Consider the following 22,031-nt stretch of genomic DNA (forward strand, 5'->3'; position numbering starts at 1 on the left):
CCACACACTTTTTCTCTACAGCAGATGAAAGAGTCATGCAGCTGCCTGTCCTTGAGAAAAGTCTCTTATCAGGTAAAATCAGTAATGGAGAGGATTATGCATTTCGTCATGTGTCATTATGCTGGATGTGTCTGTTAGGTGCTTTGCCATGGCCTCTGGCCAGACGTGCCGCCTTGCTGCTTTCCTGCCTTGCTATAAGCGTCCCCATACTTTACCATCTCTTATTTGCATGCATCCTGTCACACCTAGAAAAGCAGTGTTGGTGTAAATATATTACAAAATGGTGTCGCATTATGGTTTATTCTCCGTTATAGCCAGAGGGCAGTCTCCGTAACTGGGATAGTGCCTCCTCATGGTTGGAAGGTAGGGCCAGGGTTGACTCCACCGGGGGAGGGGCTTCACAAGCCAGCCCTGTCTCTAGTGAAGCAAGCAGGGTCTGTAAAAACTCCCATCAAGCTCCGTTGTTACGGCCACTAGGTTTATTTTTCTTCTCTATTTAAAGGGACTCTTCCTATTCTATAGCAAAGCTGGGATAGGAATTTTCATGTTACGTTGTGGACCCCAAAACCTTCCCTCCCACATCAAGGTTAACCAAGCAGATTTGTGGCATCAGTACCCTCACAACAACCCTATTAGATAGGATAGGCTGAGAGGTATTGACTGGGCTAAGGTAATTCAGTGAACTTCATGGATAAGTGGGAATTTGAATCTGTGTCTCCCTGATCCTAGTCCAGTACTCTAACTACACCACACTGGCTCTCTGTCCCGGGATGAACTGAGAAAGTCTCTTGCCATATCTCTGCTAGCCACCCCTTCTGTGCATGTGGTGCAGTAGTAGACTGAGCTTAGCACCTGAGGTATGTTGGCACATCAGAACTTCGGCTTTCTATCTGGACTGTGGACCTAGGTTCCAGTCACTTTCCTCCTTCAACTTCAAGATCTTTGCCCCCAACCCTGCATACAGTTCTCAGAGGGATGAAAAATAAAAACAAAATAGGAGAAGGCTACAAAGTTTCCAGCCTCTTTGGGCCTCAGAGCCTGCACCAATCTTACCGAACCTTTGACCCTCCAGATGTTGTACAACTCCCATTCTGGCCATTGTCCATGCTGGCTGAGAGCTGGGAATTGAAGCCCAACAGCATCTGGAGGGCACCAGGTTGGGAGATGCTGTCTTACAACCACGCTGTAAACATACAAAGGTTTCAACAACTGGAGGAGCACTTTCAAGTCAGTAGCAAAAGGATCTACAGCTTCTTCAGCCACCAGTCAACTCTCAACCTCTAGGGAAAGGAAAGAGGGAGTAAGCATGTCATCAAAATGCCTCCGTCCACAAGACGTCTTCACTATTGCAGGCAACTGGAACTTGTTAGTGAGATCCCTGCTTCTCAGTAATATGCTGTCATATTGACCCAGGTGCCCTGAGCAAGGGTCATTGTGTCCCCAGCAGATCAAGGCATTTGGAAATGCATTAGAGATTTTTGACAGCTATCCAGCACCTATCCTCCTCTTGGACAGTAGGGAGCCTACCCCAAACACGATGGGAGAGCTGAGGAGTCTGCTTCATCTATTTTACAGTGCCAAAAAAAAAATGGGGACATAAGGGTGCACTGGATTGCATGCCTCAGATTCATGTACGGTGGTATACAGTATAGGATACTGCCCTTTGGCTTGATGTCTGCTCCCAAAGAGTTTACAAAGATTCTAATGACTTGTCTGTAGATCCAAGGCATACCTCGACAGCAAACATGAAATGTTTGGAAATACATGCTTTTCTGTTCATTCTGGAAAATAATTTGTTCCTTGACTGAAAATAAGACACTTATCACCTAAGACACTGTACAGGATCAGAGGACTTTTATTAGAAGAATGGAGGGTGAGACCTCTTGCATCTTGGACCTACCACAATTGCAAAGCAGGCATGTCAGAAACCACTATTCTGACTGACATTTCATGCAAGCCACTTTTGAAATTCTTATTGGGGTTCCAACAATAGATCACAGACTAATTCCTTCTGATTAAAGTGAAATCCTCCCTAATTTGGTGGACCCCCAAGGGCATGCCACTCTAGAAACACCACTAGACAATAATTATGACATATGCCAGCTGCTGTGGATTGGGAGCACACCTCCAGGCCCAGACACCTGAGTAAACATGTTTCCAGAAAGAAGCTCAGATCTGCAACAACAGCAGTCGACTGACTATAGTAATGCAGCGATTACTAGGAGCCAACATGGATTTATGAAGAACAAATCCTGCCAAACTAATCATCTCATTTTTTGATTGGGTAACCTCCCTTGTAGACTGTGCGAATGCTGTGGACATAATATACCTCAACTTCAGCAAAACTTTTGACAAAGTGCCCCATGATATTCTGATTAGCAAGCTAGCTAAATGTGGGCTGGATGGAACAACTATCGGGTGGATCCACAGTTGGCTCCAGAATCGTACTCAAAGAATGCTTATCAAGGTTCCTTCTCAAACTGGGCGGAAGTAACGAGTGGGGTACCATAGGGCTCGGTCCTGGGCCCAGTGCTCTTCCACATTTTTATTAACAACTTGGATGAGGAGGTACACAACATGCTTATCAAATTTGCAGATGATACAAAATTGGGGGGCATATCTAATACCGGGGAATACAGAAACAAAATTCAAAGGGACCTTGATAGGCTGGAGCATTGGGCTGAAAACAACAGAATGAAATTCAACAGGGATAAATGCAAAGGAAAAAGAAACCAAATGCACAGTTATAAGATGGGGGATACTTGGCTCAGCAATATGACATGTGAGAAGGATCTTGAAACTGTCATTGATCACAAGCTGAATATCAGCCAACAGAGTGATGTGGCTGCAAAAAAGGCAAATGCTATATTAGGCTGCATTAACAGAAGTATAGTTTCCAAATCACATGAAGTATTAGTTTCCCTCTATTCAGCACTGGTTAGGCCTCATCTTGAATACTGTGTCAAGTTCTGGTCTCCGCACTTCAAGAAGGATGCAGACAAACTGGAACAGGTTCAGAGGAGGGCAACAAGGAGGATCAGAGGACTGGAAACCAAGCCCTATGAGGAGAGACTGAAAGAACTGGGCATGTTTAGCCTGGAGAAGAGAAGACTGAGGGGAGATATGATAGCACTCTTCAAGTACATTAAAGGTTGTCACATAGAGGAGGGCCAGGATCTCTTCTTGATCGTCCCAGAGTGCAGGACATGGAATAATGGGCTCAAGTTGCAGGAAGCCAGATTTCGACTGGACATCAGGAAAAACTTCCTAACTGTTAGAGCCATATGACAATGGAACCAAATACCTAGAGAGGTAGTGGGCTCTCCGACACTGGAGGCATTCAAGAGGCAGCTGGACAGCCATCTGTCGGGAATGCTTTGATTTGGATTCCTGCATTGTGCAGGGGGTTGGACTTGATGGCCTTATAGGCCCCTTCCAACTCTACTGTTCTATGATTCTATGACTCGCCTTGCATACTGATTCACAAGGAAAACATGGACCATAGTCTATCTGAATAAGCAAGGGAAGACAAAATACAGACCTGTTCATTGAAAGGCTAGTGATCTGTTTACCTGCAGTTCGTAGTGCACATCCAAAATCTCAGAATTCCCATTGACAGAGTTGTTGCACAATCAGTCAATCAAACTGGAAGCTAAATCTACATGAATTGAAGAACTTCATAGCAAAGTTCAAAGACAACTTGAATTCTGTTTGCGTTCACTGCAGGCTGCCAAGTGGTGTGGCGTATCTTAATCAGGGAACAGTCGGCGGCAGTCATCCTGGTGTCCCAGTGTCCAAGGCGGCCATGGTTTCCAAACTTCTGCATATAACAATTAGAGTCACTGGGCTTCATCCTGAAGACAGGCCCCCTGTTTCAGGGTCAGTTGTTCCACCTGCAACTGGATGGGCTTCCGTTAACAGTATGAAGACTGGGCTGAGGATGTTGAGGGGTCTAGCACCTTGCAGAGACTAGTCTCTACATTAAATAGGATTCTGAGTTGTTGAGGTAATCCCTTTGTAACCTCTTATACAGAGGTTATAGAAAGATGTAATAATCAAATACTTGCTCCCTTATAAACGGCTTTCCCATGTGGAAGTGGATGGTCTCCTCCTGACTACCCTCATGAGCTCCCTGTTTCCCTCAAGGAAATCAGGCTTAACTCTGTGTTCCTGCTAGTAATTTAGCTCAGTCTGAGAGGTTTTGTAGCTGGGAGTTGTCTGCTGACCAGATTCTATTAATGTTTCACTGGACAAAGTGGTCCTAAAACTGGACCCCTTGCTTATGCGCAAGATAAATTCTCCTTTCATAGATTTCAGGAATTAGAGCTTTTCTAATTTTTTTTCTTAATCTTGCTAATGAGGGTGAGAACGATTAGCACAAATTAAGATGCTAAAGAGGCTGCTAAACCTTAATACCTTTTCTGGGGTTAAAAGAGCAAACATTACCTTTGCTAAGTGGCTGAGGGCGCACAAGGATCGGCAGATTTCAGGCCTGCAGGATCTCCTTTGCTTTTTTTGCCCCCTGGAACTCTGAGGTCCACCAATCAGAGCCGGGTGCAAAATAGTAACTCAGCCAAGCAGGCATGCATGAAGAATTAAGGTACAGAATAACTTCTAGTGTATGCTCAGCATAGGAGTTTGTGATGAGCCCTAGAACCAAACTCACAAGTCCTTTCACACAAAAATCCATGGTTAGTCCCCCCAATCCCGGTATTCTTTTTCAACAACACAGTTTAGAGGAAGGGGGAAGCTTTTTAGTTGCTGCTGCTGTTAAACAGTTGGGAATCAGAAACTCTTGCTGATTTACTGTGAATAGCCCAGAGATCTACCTGTAGATCCCAACCCACCTTCTGCCCACCCTTAGCTTTTGGGAACAAATCAGCACAGAGTACAAGGCTTTGGTAAAAGGTTCACCCTCAAGGGCTATAGGCCCATTCAGTAATGGGGCAACAGCCTCTGCAACAATATAGGAAAGGTCTTCCATGGAAGAGAATTCTAGAGCTACAACTTGCTGGGTATCAATGATTCACTAGTTATGATAAGGTAAATCTCTGAGCCTTGACACATGCCTCATTTTGGCACAACATCTATGTATTGTATCTTGTATCCCACCTTCCCTTGTTGTTGCTGTTGATGATGATACCAACAACAACAATGTGTTTTATTACCCACCATTAATCCTAAGGTCCTGGAATGGGTCACAACCATTTAAAATATAACATTAAAAACAGTTTAAAACAAATTACAACCATAAGAATATTCCTCCCCCACTATAGATACATCTCTAGTGTCAAAGGCCAAGGTAACGAGGTGTATCTTCAGTGTACAATGAAAGTTGTACAGTGCTGGTCCCAGATGCATCTCTGTGGGGAGGGGATTCTACAGCTTAGGGCTGCTACAGATAATGCCCTCTCCTGGGCCACACAGTCTCTCTGAACCTCTGTCATGGAGGACAGGGCTATCAATGGCTACTAGCCATGATGGCTGTGCTCTGCCACCCTAGTCAGAGGCAGCATGCTTCTGAAAACCAGTTGCCGGAAGCCTCAGGAGGGGAGAGTGTTCTTGCACTCGGGTCCTGCTTGCGGGCTTCCCCCAGGCACCTGGTTGGCCACTGTGAGGACAGGATGCTGGACTAGATGGGCCACTGGCCTGATCCAGCAGGCTCTTCTTATGTTCTTATGAGGGTGGCGGAACTACCGAGAAGGCCCCCTGTGCTGATCCTAACACCACAAGGAAGTGGTCTTTTAGATATTTGGGGCCCAAGTCCTTTAGGGCTTTACACACTAACATGAGCACCTTGAATAGGGTCCATAAATGAACCAGCAGCAAATCCAGCTGTTTTAAAGCAGGGGTTATATGAGATCTAAAGGAAGCCTCGGTCAATAATCAGGCTGCTCCATGTCTGATGCCCATTGCAGTTGCAGTTACTAGGATTAAAATAACAAAATACAATAAAACGTTCGAAAGCATCGATAAATGATCAAAAATCAAAACCAGTACCAGTAGTGTAACAGAACAGAGAGCCAACAATTTAATCAGCTTAAACCCTGCTGGAGGTGGCGTAGGGGGTGGAGAAGCCTTGGTCTGTTGACAAAGAGCCATCAGAGATGGTGCTAGACAGGCCTCCCTAGGAAGGAGTTGATAAACCTGGGCACATCCACTGAGAAGATCCCCTGACAAATGCATTTCAGATATTGATAGGATGCGGAGGAGAGTCTCTTGACGATCGTAATTCATGGCCAGGCTCTTACTCTCTAAGCCAGCCTTTCCCAACCAGTGTGCCTCCAGATGTTGTTGGACCACAACTCCCATCTTCCTGACCATTGGCAATGCTGGCTGAGGCTGATGGGAGTTGTGATCCAACAACATCTGGAGGCACACTGGTTGGGAAAGGCTGCTCTATAAGCTGTTCTTCAACATGCCCTAGTTTCATAAGGCACAGGTGTTTCTGTGAAATCCACCCAAGGGGGTAGTACTGTTCTTTAATGCCCTCTGGACGTTGAGTGAGAGAAAGGGAAATTTTCTTTTTGGAAATTTTCATTCTTCAAACTCGGCCAAAGGGGAGGGCAGGTTACCCCACCCCTCACACTGACAGCATTTTGACCTCACTCTTAGGCATACGTGGAAGACCTTGTCTGTCTCTTCTTCTGTAGGCATCCACAGTCATTTTTGTGCTATGATCTTGGTTCATATGGTTGTTAAGAAATGTTTTAATTTCCATGCTGAGTGATGCCATAGGAGGTGAGAGGCATCTTCTTTTCCAGCTCAGGTTTGGAAAGCTGAGGGATCCCTCCCCCTGGTAGAGTCAGAAGGTGTCCCTATCTCCCAGCTAGAAGGAGGTGCTGTCCACATGTTGAGACTGCCCTCAGGACACGTTGCAGAACCAGCACTTGCAATGAGAAAATGTCCCTTTCTCTGTTGAGCATGTAAGGATGGCAACTTTCACTGCTTATACTGTATTGTCTTCAGTATAACTAACATAATCACTTAACGTATGTCTTTTTGTTTTGTACAAGCAATGCTTTTGTTATGTCCTTCTGTTCCAGTGGTCTTTTTTGAATGGGAAAAACCTTCCAGGCAATAAAACTGATGAGAGCACTATTAGAAACCCTGGAGGGGGTGGGAAGAATATGATTTAGACTCAAAGACACCCCCACCCTCTGCAAAAGCAGGCCACTCATTCTGAACGAGCCCAGAGAGTCACACAATCTTTCGTTGGGTGTGGACTACTGTCCCATGCACAAAAGTGAGATACACAAGTATCCATAAGATGTACTTGCCCATAATTCCTTGAAAATCTCCAACAAATGGGGCTCTACAACCCTCCTATCCTACCAATTATATGCATGTTTACTCAAGAGTAAGTCCCCCTCATTTAAGTGGGACTTTCTCCCAGGTGTGTATAGATTTATAGCCCTTCTCAGTTTCATAGCTGTACGCCCTTTATATTCAGCAAATGAACCAACAAGTACCTTGTCATTTTTACTCATGGCTTATTGGTCAATTCTCTTCCTTTAGTTTGGTATCCTTTTAAATATTTGAAAACTGTAAGTTCCTCACAGTGATACTGGGCAGGTAGTGGCTGGTGAAACAGCACTGCATTGAGCTGGACAGCCAGGACCTCACCCCTTTTTATTCCTACAGAGAGGACCCATTCCTCTCTGGCTGACTACATGAGCTGCCTTTACTTGATACCAGCCAAAGGGCAAAACATTCTCTTTTTCCATCTGAAGGACTGCTGAAGCTGAGCCAGCAAGCTCTGGCTATGCCACCCTGGACCATTGACTTCAGATTTCCACTTCAGGTCAGGGCTGTCCATTGCATCTCCTCCATTTCTGTTGGAAGGCACAAAAGCCACAAGCAGAGGTGACCTGGATTACTCACATCACATAATAGAAATCCTGGAATCTTGATAAAGAAGTTTTGTGCAGGATTACACACCCCAAAATATGCTTTGGAACCTTAATTTTTTATTTCCCCAAGTGGGTTTTTCTGATTTTTTCAGTACTCTGTAGTGTATTTCCAAGGAAAGTAGAAGTAAGAACTGAATTGTTGGCTATTGAACTAAAGCAATAGTAGCAAGAGGCAGTAGCAGAAGAAAGGCCTTCCAAAGATACTGAGAGGCACGGGATATGTAGGTAAAGCCAACTGAAAAAATCTTCCCTTGCTCATGGCCGCTAAAAACATCCTGTCGCACTAGCACAGATTAGTTTCTGAGTTTATGGACCACTCTCAGTAAATATTCCTTTGGTATTTGCATCATAGGCATCTATAACATTAGTAGCTAAGAGCTCATTGTGAAATAAGAAATGAGTCTCATCTATGTTACTAAAATCTAGATTTCAGCAGTTTGGAACATCTTATAAGAGGGATAAGGACTAACTACAAAATGTATTTTTGGCCCACAGCTTTAGGCCTTGTTGAATGTTTTGGATAGCTCTTTGAATCCACATTGTTGGCTCGGGGCCATCTTTATTTTCCTTTATTATATATTATGAATATTTATATAGCCCACCCTTCATCTCAGTGGATCCCAGGGTGGAGTACAAAATGCAACAAATCACATAAAACAAAATGCTTAGCCATATACAGTAAAAGCAGCTAAAATCACAGAAGAGACTACTGCATCGCCAACAACTTAACACATTAGAGCTGCAATCCAAATATTGTGGTGGGGGCAGGAATGAAGGTGGTTGGTCCGTCTTTTCCAGAGGTGGCACAGCTGGGGGAACACTGCATTTTGATTTGTGGCTTTTTATAAAAACAGTATTCTTTCCCTTCCAATTGGAAACACTTGTGTACAGGAAGCAGGGGGTGGGTGTGATCAGAGGGTGAGAGATTTAGACCAGCTTCTGCCTGGTTTGTGGGCACGTCAGACATTCTCCCAGGGGCCATGGGATTGCAGCCTAAAATACTGACAATGCCTGGGCAAACAAGTCTTTACTTGATGCCAAAATGATTTGTAAAAGTTGCCAGAGAGAGCAGTAACAGAGATAATTTTAATTTTAAACTAATGGAAATGTATACAGCAGCACTCTTAATTACAAGTTAACTGGCTGCTCTTAGAACCATTATTGTGCGTGTAGTTTTAAAAAATGATATGGGAGATGTCAAGAGCTCTGTGAAACTCTGTAAAACACACTGATAGGCTTAAACCAAGTTTGTCCGTCTCTCAGAAGAGCTGAACACACACAACCCTTTTTAAAAATACCATAGAATCCTTTCTTGTAGGTTGGTTGACAAAGATATATTCAAGGTTATTAATTCAGAGAGTGGGAAATAAAGTTAGTTCAGTTCTCCATACCAGGATTCAGACCAGCCTCTCTGCTTGGGAAATGGGTGTACCATCCGTGAGTGGATATGTGCAGTGATACTGAAAAGGTGAAATACTGGGAACTCTCCATCCCTCCTGTTCCATCACTTGATAGGCATGGAATATTAACTGAGATTTATCCCAGTCTGAGTACAGATAGTTGTGTAACAATAGAACCAAGAATGTTGGTTTAAGCAGCATTTAACTAGCCCCAGAAAAATCATAGCGAATTTTTAAGTGAATTATGGACTTTAAATGATGAAGGCAACTGATTTGCTCTGCTAGTTGCTGGGGATGCAACTAGAGGCAATCTAGTTGACAAAGTGTACTTGGACTTTCAGTAAGGATTTTATTTGTGTAAGCCATTTGAGCTATTTTAATTGTGGTGAGGAAAAATGAGGCACAGAATCCACACAGTTCATATTCAAAAATACACAGCAAAACAAAGTGGTGGGTTAAATTTACCACCGCTACCCGGACTCCAAGTTGTGTATGCTCAGTCTCACTGCTAGGCTACACAACCCACAGTAAAATAACTGGTCTCAACATTTACAGGACAGAAAGTGCACAAGAAGAAGTTACCCAGGAGGAAATTACCCAGAAGGAAATTGGAAAGCAGAGCAAAAAAGATAGCAAGAGCAGGTATGAGAAAAAGAAACCAGAAGTTAACTGGACCGAGGGAAGTATATGCACTGAAAAGAAACAGGGGGAACAAATAAGGCAAAAAGGCAACAGGAGAAAATTAGCTTGGGGTAGAGCACCTGCTTTGCATGCAGGTTCAATCCCTGATACCTCGGGGAACACAGGTAGCTGAGCTGGAAAACCTTTCTATGTGAGAGAGCCTGGAGAGCCACCTCAAAGTGGAGATTAGGCAGTTCACTGGTCTGAGACACCTTCATATGTTCATAGAGAGACAAGAGATGAAGTTCTGGACCAAATGGACAAAATAAAAACTGACAAATCATCAGGTCCAGATGACATCCACCCAAGAAGTTTCAAAGAACTCAAATGTGAAATTCCTGATCCTCTAACAAAAATATATAACTTATCCCTAAGTTCAGCCTCCATACTTGAGGACTGGAAAGGGGCCAATGTGCCACCAATATTTAAAAGGAATCGGGGGGGGGGAATCCTGGAAATTACAGGCCGGTTAGCTTAGCATCTGTACTGGGAAAACTGGTGGAATGTATTGTTAAAGATGAAATAACCAAACATATATAGAACAAGCCTTGCCAAAGCAGAACCAGCATGGCTTCTGCAAGGATAAGTCCTGTCTCGCTAACCTATTAGAGTTCTTTGAGAGTGTCAACAAGCAAATAGGTAGAGGCAATCCAGTTTACAAAGCGTGCTGGACTTTCAGAAAGCTTTCAAGCAAGGTATCTCACCAAAGATTGCTGAGTAAGATTAGCAGTCATGGAATAAGTGGAGAGGATCTCTTGTGGATCAGTAACTGCTTAAGTAGCAGGAAGCAGAGAGTAGAAACAAATGGACAGTTCTCCCAATGGAACGATGTAAAAAGTGGAGTCCCCCAAGAATTGATATTTGGACCAGTGCTGTCTAACATATTAACGATCTAGAGTTAGGCATCAGCCGTGAGATGGCCAAGTTTGCTGATGATACCAAATTATTCAGTGTTGTTAAAACAAAAAGGGATTGTGAAGAGCTTTAAAGGACCTCTCGTAACTGAGTGAATGGGCAGTAAAATGGCAAATGCAGTAAAAATAAGTATAAAGTGATGCATGTTGGGGCAAAAGAAAATTAATTTCACATATAAGCTCACGGGGTCTGAACTGGCAGTGACTGACAAGAAATGAGATCTTGGGGTTGTAGTGGATAGGTTGATGAAGATGTTGACCCAGTGTATGAACAGCTGTGAAAAAGGCAAATTCCATGCCAAGGACCATTAGGAAAGGAATTGAAAATAAAATAAAGTTCCCGGTGTCATAATGCTGTTATCCAAACCTAAGATGTGGCCACATGTGGACTACTGTGCACAGTTCTGATAACTTCATAATATCACAAAGGATATTATAGAGTTAGGAAAGGCACAGAAAAGGGAAGCCAAAATTATCAAGGGGGTGGAGTCAACTCCCCTATGAGGAAAAGTTGTAGTATTGGGGGCTTTTTAGTTTAGAGAAAAGGTGAGCAAGAGGCGACGTGATAGAAAAGTTGGTCTCCTTCTCTCATAACACTAGAACAATGGACATCCAATGAATCTGAACATTCAGGGAAGACAAAATAAAGTACTTTTTCAAACAGCACCTCTACTAGCGAAACTGGAATTTGCTCCCACAGTGATGGCCACCAGCATAGATGGCTTTAAAAAATTCATGGATGATCAGTGGCTGCTAGCCAGAACAATAGCTGTGCTCTGCCTCCATGGTCAGAGGAAGTCTGCTTCTGGAAACCACCAGAGGGAACGGAATCGTGTACTTAGTCTTGAGCTTCCTATAGGCACCTGGTTGGCCACTGTGAGAACACGAAGCTGGGCTAGATGGGCCGTTGGCCTGATCCAGCAGGCACTTCTTAGGTTCTTATGAAGGCCATAAATGTGTAGCTGTGCATGACAATGAATTTAAAGTACATTTTGTCTACTTTCCTATCAGCAGCATATCTTCTCAAGGTCAATTCAAACTCTGGAAAGTATTTATTAACATCATGATTTTTTTTTTCTGTGAAACTCTTTTAAAGCATATAAACACATGATGAGTCTGCTGCCTAAAAGCATGTTTCCAATCTGTGGAAAACATTGCTTCATTTAAAATATCTGACTTAACCCCATCCCAGGCCTTACTGGGTAGCGGATAAGAAACAAATGCACCCCATTCTTGGTTCCTTGTATATCCCAAGGCAGAATTCTCAGACGGTAGTAATGTCTTCTTTATTTATTTAAAGCATATGCTCTCGTCTTCAGCCAAAAGGCTCCCAGCATGGTTTACACAAATTGGTAGTAAAATAGTTCTTGCTCTTAAGTTTACAATGTAAAAGACATGCCCTACAAGGAAAAATTAATTGATTAGGAGAAAAAAGAAAGCTCACATACCATTTCTTATAATGCAGTTATATGGAACTGTCTATGTAGATTCCAGTTTCCTAGGAGAACAAACCCTCCTTGCAAAAACTCCCCCAAGATCAAATTTGGGAGCTGAGTAGTTGATGACACTGTCCCAGGCAACCGGGCAAGGCTGTTCCTGCCATACACTTTTTCCTTCAGACAGCTGACTTGATGGCAGTTGGAATCCTCACAGGAGGGAGATTCATGAAGTTGCCCCCGTCCCTCACTGAAGTCGGCAGCAGTTGTGGCTATGTTGGCCTTGTGAGCTGGCTATCTATTTAGGAACTGTTCTATTTCACCTTTTTCCTCCCGTACTCAACAGTACTCAGAGTAAACCCAAGATGCCTAATATTTATTCTTAGGCCCTATTTAAATGTGATGCCAGAACTTACCTGTCTGGCATTATACCATGGTCAGTGTCTCATTTAAAGTAGGACCTTGGCAATGTTAGCAAAGCAATGCAGCTCCTGACTCACCTTTGGATCCCTTCAGTGCTCCCAGTGGGTGTGCAGGTAAGATGGTCTAGTTGAAAGGAGATGCCAGAAGTGAGAAATTCCTCACAGTCAAGTTCTTCTTGCTCACCTGGTATCAAATCTAGGTTGGGCTTTAGAGCTTAAGTGTGCATAATTGAGATGAGAGAAACATCATGTAGGACCTATCTCAAGTTTTATATGGAGAGGAAGCGTTTGAAATCATCCCCAAGTTAAAGATATATTGCAACACAGAGAATACCATCTAACCTCTTTATACTGTGATAAGTTATTGGCATGAAGACCATTTTCACATTGTAAGACTTTGAAATAAATGAATTCCACATGAGACCTGAAAGTGATAACAGTTTTCATGTGAGGACTGTTCCAAATTTCAGAAGCAAATAGGAGCAGGAATAGGGTCCGCTGGCCAGTGCCACTTTGAAAGCATTCCGTGTTTGTTCTTTGTCTGCTCTCTGTTGCTTTTATCTGTCTGCTCTCCCCCCCCAAAAAAATCAGTGTTAATATTGATTAAAAAAAGTGGCTTTCACTTTTACACAATCATTTTCATGTTAGCAAGCAGAGACCAGCGGTTTCCTTTTGGAAAGCAAAGGAGGAAAGCAGCTTTCAGTGCCTCCCCCATCCCCAGCCTCCTCCTCAGGAAGCTTAAAAGAATCCTTAATGTGGGTGAGACTCTCTAGCTTTGCCTTTTAATCGTTTAACAGGTTAAGACTACAGAGATTAGAAGGCAACACTAGGATTCTGTAGTCTTGCCTTTTAATCTGTTATGCGTGCTTTGCTTCCGCCCTGCTTGGAGCTTGGATTATTGGAGTGGAGTGGAGGAGGCATGACAGAGAGAGAAGAGACCTGTACTGCTGTGCTGTGCAGTGCTGTAACAATATATTCAAGGGAAAAGAATAATATATTCAAAGGGAAAAATCCAGTGCTGGGGGAAAGCCGCTGAAGTTTGGAGCAAAGAGGATCGCAAAGATTGGGAATATGCAGACCAATCCAGTGCTAAATCGGAATTCTTGTGGAATTCTTGCCCATCCCTAAGTCAGAATTGGCTTTTAGTGGCACCAACTTTGGGCAGCATCAAACAGGTCTTGTCATAGATTGCCAAACTAGTAGCTTTTATACTTGCTGCACCAGCAAATGCGTGTCAATTAACATACCAGCACAGCTTTATACCATGACATTATTACAGGGGCATTCTATTGACATTATTTATTTATTTCATTTATACCCCACCTTTCTTTTCATGATAGAGAAACCCAAGGTGGCTTCCATATGGTTCCCAGGCGGTCTCGCATCCAGGCTCTGACCAGACCTGACCCTGCTTAGCTTCAGCAGGGAGCTGGCCTTGTGTGCCTTCAGACCATGGCACTGGAAGCAACCAACACAAACACTTTCAATACCACTTTTTCTTCAACCCAGCTCCATTAGAAATTGTGACCAAAGGTGGTGGAAATTATAATGCTGGAAAATTTTATATTGTGAAATGGCTGGTTATGGCTTATTTTTTGTAGATTTCAGTTCAATAAAGGGAAAAATGTATAGGCGTTCTTGTAGTTCACTTTAAATTCTTGTACACTTTAAAAGCTGTTTAGTAGACACATAAAAAAGCTTGTATTACATAAAAGATTTGATTTTTCCTATTTGTTTAAATAATTACTCTGATGCCTCAATCCAGAGATCTATTCCAGGTGCTGGAATCTTGATACATGCAGGAGATCCACTGCTTAAATGACTTTCCATTTGTTTAATGGAGGGAGCTGGTATCTATACAGTTTCCTCAGTACGTGTGCATCAGTTCCCTCCACTGTAATGAAATGAATATATGCCGAAGAGACCAATGAACACTTGCAGTCACAGATTTCTGGCTTGGGACAGTAGGGCCCTCTGCTCTCCTATTTGTGGCTGAAACTTCCAAAATGGTACACTGCAATCTATTAAACATACGTATTAATTTCCCACTCTCTGAATAGTAACTGAGGGGGGTGATGTCCACACAGATTTTTTACATTCTGCTCAAGAGATAGCAGAACTAATAACACTGAATTCTGTTGAAATTGAAATTGAAACTTTATTTTTACCCCGCCCTTTTTCCAAACTGGAACTCAGGGCGGCTTACAAATAAAACTACATGTAGTTAAAAATATAGAAAAACGTACAATTAAAATACAATTAAACTATGCACAACCTTAAAACCGTAAAAGGCATTTAAAAATCTACAAACAATTTAAAATAATACAGATAATAACATAAAACAAGCCAAGCAAACAAGTTTCCCTTTCATGGCTGGCATACACATCTGCAAAATGACCCATTACCTACAGATGCTACACTACCATGCATGCCTCACACATTATCGGGAAGACAGAAGGCTGTTAAAAATGGGGCCTCAGTACATCTTATTAAGGGTGGCATTAATTTGGTGCTGGAACAAATGTAGCATCTTAGTTTAATTATGAATAGTGACTGAACACTGCTCAGTTATGTGGGCACTCATTAGCCATCAGAATCATACTGTATATTCCCAACCCCTTTCCTGTCTCATTCACTTGGAGGTCTGATGTGTACATACGTGCTTTGGAACACTGCCTGAAAAGAAGGACTTCAGATGTAGTGTAGATTCCTTTCCCCCTCACTCCCTTATAATAAGATGTATTCAGTATAATTATATCAGTCTGTTGGGATGCAGGATCTGAAGGGATGTTTCCCTGTTACTCAATTAGGTGTGTTTCAGGAATCCCATGATTTCTCCACTCCTTGTTTCTGTGGCAGATAGGGGTTCTTGATGACTGTGGATTTATTTCTGTGTTGTCAACATGATTCTGTTGTCCTTTAATCCTGCATGCCCATATGTGTTAGACATCAGTGAAACGTCCTATGTTTGCCACTGTCCCTTAAGCATGCTCATCAATGAAGGGGATGTTTATCTTCTTGTTCAACTGAGTATCTGTAAACCTAAGAAATTCAAAGAAGAAATTCACAGGAAGTGAGCAAATCTTTGCATTGACCATTACATTGTTTATTTGTCTATGGATTTCTAGCCACAGATATCTGTAACTTGAAAAAAGAATACGGCACCTGCAGGGAATTTGTCCTACAATGGTATTTTGACCAAAAGACAAATAGTTGTGGTAGATTCTGGTATGGTGGCTGTGGTGGAAATCAAAACAGATTTAAGACACAGAGAGACTGTGAAAAAGTCTGCATTTCAGGTAAGGGACGACCTATTCTTTTACTGCATGTCTTTATTTGAAAGAATAAGCATTTTATAGGGATGTTCAATGAAATTGTTGCACTAGAAGAACAGTTAAACAATTGGCTAAATTCTCACCTTTACATGTTGGTGCCACGCTAAGTTACACAGACAGATCTCATCGTAGTGACATTGACAAATTAAAAACATTGAGTAAAAATATTTCTTCTTAGGATTGTTTGTAAGCAGTGTCGAAAGAAAATTTGAACCTGTGCAAAGGAAACTAAAATAAAACCTGCAGATGATAGTGTTTCTGTAAATGTGCATAAATTGGTTCAGCTTTCCATGATTTATTCTAAAACTGATGATACAGCGCTAGGAAAAGCTATATAAAAACAATTGCAATAGAGCATCATTCAAATAGGAGGGAGGATGAAATAATTATTGTTATAGTTACTGTTATCCTGTACTTCATTATAAGTGCCTAATTGGACTAACATAGGGATGGACAGATTGATTAAAGTCCAGTCCATACCAATACCACATGGGGATGGGACTGAGTCCATCCTGTCCCATCGCCGGGCAGATTTTTAGTGGAAAATCCATTAAAATCTGCCTGGAAACACACATGTAAAAAAGAAAAAGCCGCCGCACTTTTGAAGCAGTCCAAGGATTGCATGTTCACTCCATTCCTCTAAAAACGTTATTTTCTTTCAAACTTTTCAGAATAGAGCATCCGGCTGCCCACAGCCTGGAATAGCTAACATGCAAGGGCTCTTTGCCATTGCTACTTTGAATACAACTACAGCAACTACCTCTCAGAATGACAGGATTTGGCATTCCATTGCTCTCGGGGAATTTTGTGGGGAAGGCATCGCTGCCCCCAGTGTTTACTTGGAAAAGGTTTTTTTAAAAATAAAAACAGGAACAGAGAGAGTGTACAACCCTCAGATTGCCTCATAAAGTAATTTGCCCAACTGTAGATTTGGAAGTGGACATAATCCAATCTGGATCATGATCTGACTGGATCAAATCCAGTGAGTCTGCTTCTGAATTAGAGTTCAGCGGATTCCACTCCCATCCCTAGCAATCTATACACTGTACAACTACAGTGGGCTGGCTTCACTCTTCGGTGGTCCATTTTTTTTTATTAGAATCTCTAAGATCCTATCAACCAGCCCATTCACCAGTAGACCACAATCTCCTTTTGCTCACTCCTAGGCTAAAGAATCAACCATGGGATTATGCCTGGCCTAAAAGAGCAGTCTTGGAAATCAGACCAATATATGATTTCTTCGGTTGGGCATCAAATATCCACAGGCACTCCCATGAAAGTCCATTCCACAATTTCTTTCCACAGAGGTTTTATGTGCTCTCATTTTACCATCCAAACTGTGTATTTATGATGTAAAACCCTAATTCATTGTTGTTGCTTTTCCAGCTCACGTCAAGTCTGGTGTTGTGACAACAATAGGAACTTAAATCACAGCAAAACATCAACACATACCTCTAAGAGAACTAGGAGTCAGCCATTGCCAACATACCCCTTGTAGAAGCTAAGGGTATAGACTACCTTGCACTGTGTTATTTCTGCTTTACGTTCCAAGCAAACCGTCAAGAAAGTGTTTTGCTGCATGACTTTATCAATATGGTGCTAAACTGTTTGTGAACTGAATGCTAAATGTGTCTGGGGTATACTCTATATTTTCAACATTATGTAATATTTACCTACCACGGATCTTACTTGTTTGAACAAATGACAGTTTCCTTTGGATTCCGGCATCATGCCTGTTTTGGGCAAGGTAAAGACCAGAAAACAATGCGGAAAAAAATCACTGCAACTGTTATGTACTTGCTTCTGTCGTTTCCATAACTGAGCATAACGTTAGATGGAAAGCCTTGTATGAAAGGAGTAGTCCGTTCTGAAACACAAGCAGTCCAACTTTTCACACTGTTTTTATTCTTGCTGGATTATACTCATTCTCTTTTAGGCATATGTGATCAAACCATTAAAAATGCGAATTTCTTAGTACAGATGCACTGCTGGGACCAACGACTGAGTTAAAGAATTTTAAAAACATGGTGTAGAATGTTTTTGGCAATCCTCTAATGTTGTGTGTTTTATTAAAACAAAAAAATATTTTTTTGGCAGGGGTGGAATTCTATTTTTGTTGTGATTTTGTTTTTAGGAAATCTATACAAAAGAACTTTTAAATAAAGTTTAATTGTGGTTTTGAGAATCTTGGGATTTTATAGTGTTTGTTTCTTCTTTTCTTCAGTAGAAGCATCGCACTACAAAGATGCAAGCAAAGAGGCCGCTTAGGCTTGTGTATTACCTACCAAATAGAACACAGCCCAGCATCCACATATGAATGCTCACCAGAGAGTTAATTAAGGCTCCCACTTTGACTCTCTGCCTGGGACTGCAAAAACTAGAAACTATCAAGAACCTGGCAGGCATTTTACAAGTTGTCCAGGCTGAAGTGGTTGGTGCTATTTCTTAGCAGAGTTGTAAAAATACAAGCAGCAGAATGAGAATATAAACCAGCTTTTTTCGGGTTTTATTTTAAGTATTTTTGCGTGTTTTGTTTCCCCCTTTGCTCTGTATCAGGCACCAACTTTAAAAGAGACTATTTTTGCTGCTGTTACTTCCTTGAGTTGTTTTTAGCATAACAAAAGCTCTTCTCAGACCAGGAAGCATGTATCAGCAAGACAATAGAGGATTTTCAAGGAGAATGCCTGAACTATCTGCTGATAATTTTGACCAGTGGAAGAGTAGAATCATGATTATTTTAGCAGCAGAGAAAGCTACTTGCTGTATTGAAAATCCTAAACTAGAAGAGGAAGATCCTGAACAAATAAGCAAGACAAAGATTCTCTTGAAAGGCTGGGGATGGAACTGGTAATCCCACCCCATATATACGGTCTGCCTAGTAAACGTCGCAAGACGTCACCCTAAGAGTTGGAAACGACTCGCACTACAAGTGCGGAGACACCTTTTTTTTTAATTCTACAGGCTTCCTGTGAGAGAAGCTACATTTTCACGAGCCCCTGTGGGTAAGGAAAGATCTGAACTTGCCCAGTCTCATCTAGTAGAGTAAGCATGCTCTTTCTTTCAAATCAACATCTCTCAAATACCTTAGCATACTGTAAAGATTTGGTTTACCCCATTTCTGTCCTGAAGCACTGGAGAGTGGCCATTTTGAAATTCTCACTGAATGGGAAAAGGAAGCACTTTTTAGTTGTCTAGTCATTACAAGATGTACTTCCCGCTTTTTCCAAGTGGTCCAGAAATGGTCCAACTGAGTCTCTAGCTCAAAGTAGTCTCACGAGCGTCCATAACATTTCAGTAAACAGCACCAGAATAACTGGTCTCATAGAATTCAGTCAAAGCCAGGTGCACTCCCATAGCTACAGCAGGTTTTGCACAAGATGATATGGTTCATAGTTACTATCTTTTGGTATAAGAAAATGCAATTGACTACTAACTAGCCCTACATTTAATCAAAAGTAGGCAGCCATCTGTCATAAACTCCAAGCTGCTCACATGGGGTATCTATCTTCCTTCACTCCTGCACAGCCTGGAGTGATCTGAAATGTTTTAGACTTGCTGGTTTTAACTTTGGCATCTCATTAGTGAAATCAAAGGGCTGCCATCTCCCCATGATTGTTTATACAGAACACAGTTCAGTGGGACCCTGGAAAAATGAAACAGGAAATCCAGACCTGGTGAAGAATCATTTATCTTTGTTAAATTTGAACAATCCATTCCATAATTCCAACATATAGGGCTCAAATCTGTCTGGAAACATGGATCATGAAGCCCTCCCAGTCCCAAATGTGTGGAGCCTCTACTTTAACTAGTCTGTGTGAGAGAAATAAAAGTGCCTTTAAGCAGGTGCAGAGTGCATTTCTGTTAACACTAAGTAGCTAAAGTGGAGGATCCACATATTTGGGATTGGAAGGTAATTGTCTGGTGCTCCCATGCAGAGTTCAAGAGCATGTTAAAGGAACAATTTGCAAATGCAGAAGGACCTTATGTGGCACTTTTAAAATGCAAGTTCTGCAGATCAAAGTGATTGAATAGGCACATTTGAAGTAAGACTATCCCTTAAGTAAACTGGTTCTAAGCCATTAAGGGCTTTATATACCAATAGTAACCTCTTGAATTTGCTCCATCAAAAATCAGTAGCCAGTGCAGATGACTGAGCACAGGTATAATCAACTGCAAGGGAAGCCCTACATAGAGTGCATTATAGTAATCCAGTCTTGAAATTGCCAATATCTGAACCACATTGGTTAAGCTTTCTTGATCCAGGAACAGTTGCAGCTGTCATACCAGTCAAAGCTAGCTAAAGGTGGTCCAAGCCACTGAGGTTACTTGATCCAAGAGCATCTCTAGGCTGCGTACCTTCAAAGGGAATGCAATCCCATCCAGAGTAGGCAATCAGTTTCTTAGACATAAGAACTGCTGACCAGCAAAGCTGCTATCTTACCAGGATTTAAGCTCCATTTTTGCCCACCAGTGCATCCAGGCACAGCTTCTCCCAGTACAAATGTTCTGGAGAAATAGAGGTGAGTGTCACCAGCATACTCATGACATCTTGCCCCAAATCTCGCGATGTCTGCTCCCAATGACTTTGTATAGATCTTAAATAGCATTAGAGATAGAATAGTGCCCTGGAGCATCCCATAACATAAAGCCCAACACTATTGTCTGGACATAGTCCCATACATAGGGCAGGAACCACTGTAACACTGTGGCCCCATCCCATGGAGCCAATCCAGGCGGATACAATGCTCAATGTTATCAAAAGCTGCACTCCCTTGTCCCTTTCGTGATGAAGGCAATCTGTTGGGAGTAACCAAGGCCAATTCTGTCCCATGACTAGGCCAGAACCAAGATGGAAATGGGTCTAGATCACAGAACCATAGAAGAGTAGAGTTGGACTATGCACCATGTCCACATCACCAAGCTGCATAAACGGAAAGTGATCCCACAAACACACACTTTGGCCAGGACCGCAACAACTGCTGAATCAAGGTCTGCTTATATGCTGAATTCCTACTGATGTTAAAAATTGCCTTGATTTCATGATTAATAGACTTTATAATGGTAGAAAGCAGAAAAGGCTACTCTTACCATATAATCGGTCTTAATTGCACACGAACACAAAAGAACAATATCTATATTGTATTCAACTAAGTCCTTCTCAGAGTAGATGCACTGAAATTAATTAATGAACCCAAATTAGTCATGTCTGCTAACTTCAATGGATCTACTCTGAGTTGGACTAGCATTGAATACCACCACATTGTACTTACAATTCAAGGTGCATTAACTATGAAGGAAACCAGTAGGAAGACATTTTCTGCAAGATCAGAGAGCCTTTGAATGGCTGGTGGGGGAGAGGGAAAGGAACATTTCAAAGATGTAATTTTTTACTCAATAACTTTCTTTTGCTTGCTTTGATATGCGGGACACTGTTGCATGATTGGCCTGCTTTCACTTAAGGCTACAGTTTGGATCAAGAGGAATTCAATGTTATAATAGGTAACATGATGTTAATAATCTTTCCCTTACGACAGCCTTCCTCAACCTGGTGTCCTACAACTCCCATAATCCCTGACCATTGGCCATGCTGGCTGAGGCTGATGGGAGTTAAGCAGTCCAACAACATCTGGAGGGCACTAGGTTGGGAGCTTGTCTTGCATCATCCATGCATCCACTCATTATGCTGGAAGAGAAGATTTTAGGAAGAAGCTTCCTGCTGTTTCTCAATTACACTCATTTGAATCTTTCAAACTGATTTTTGGTCAACTTCACTTTTCTGTCAGTAATACTGATGATGCCTTAAATGCTATGATTATCCATACAAAGCAAAGAAAAATGTGATGTTGCTTGCCTTGGGTCAGAGGAACAAAGCAAACCATACGTGTAAACAAATGTATATATGTATGTATGTATGTATGTATGTATGTATA

General features: G+C 42.0%; 1 protein-coding gene across 10 annotated transcripts in view; it reads left to right on the forward strand.

The window, feature by feature from the left end:
• COL6A3 (collagen type VI alpha 3 chain) overlaps positions 1 to 18,286 on the forward strand; it is a 151,541-nt gene extending 133,255 nt beyond the window's left edge. For 7 of the 10 annotated variants that reach the window (XM_061607642.1, XM_061607643.1, XM_061607649.1 and 4 more), the window contains 4 exons: positions 22 to 72; positions 9,869 to 9,955; positions 15,895 to 16,065; positions 17,488 to 18,286. In XM_061607642.1, the coding sequence (XP_061463626.1) occupies positions 22 to 72; positions 9,869 to 9,955; positions 15,895 to 16,065; positions 17,488 to 17,528 (350 nt within the window). In that variant the 3' untranslated portion in view covers positions 17,529 to 18,286. The remainder of the gene's footprint in view (positions 1 to 21; positions 73 to 9,868; positions 9,956 to 15,894; positions 16,066 to 17,487) is intronic. The other 3 variants (XM_061607645.1, XM_061607644.1, XM_061607646.1) reach the window with 3 other exon arrangements.
• Positions 18,287 to 22,031: the final 3,745 nt, after the last annotated feature.

This window comes from Rhineura floridana, chromosome 2 (assembly GCF_030035675.1).
Source record: "Rhineura floridana isolate rRhiFlo1 chromosome 2, rRhiFlo1.hap2, whole genome shotgun sequence".
Lineage (NCBI taxonomy): Eukaryota > Metazoa > Chordata > Lepidosauria > Squamata > Rhineuridae > Rhineura > Rhineura floridana.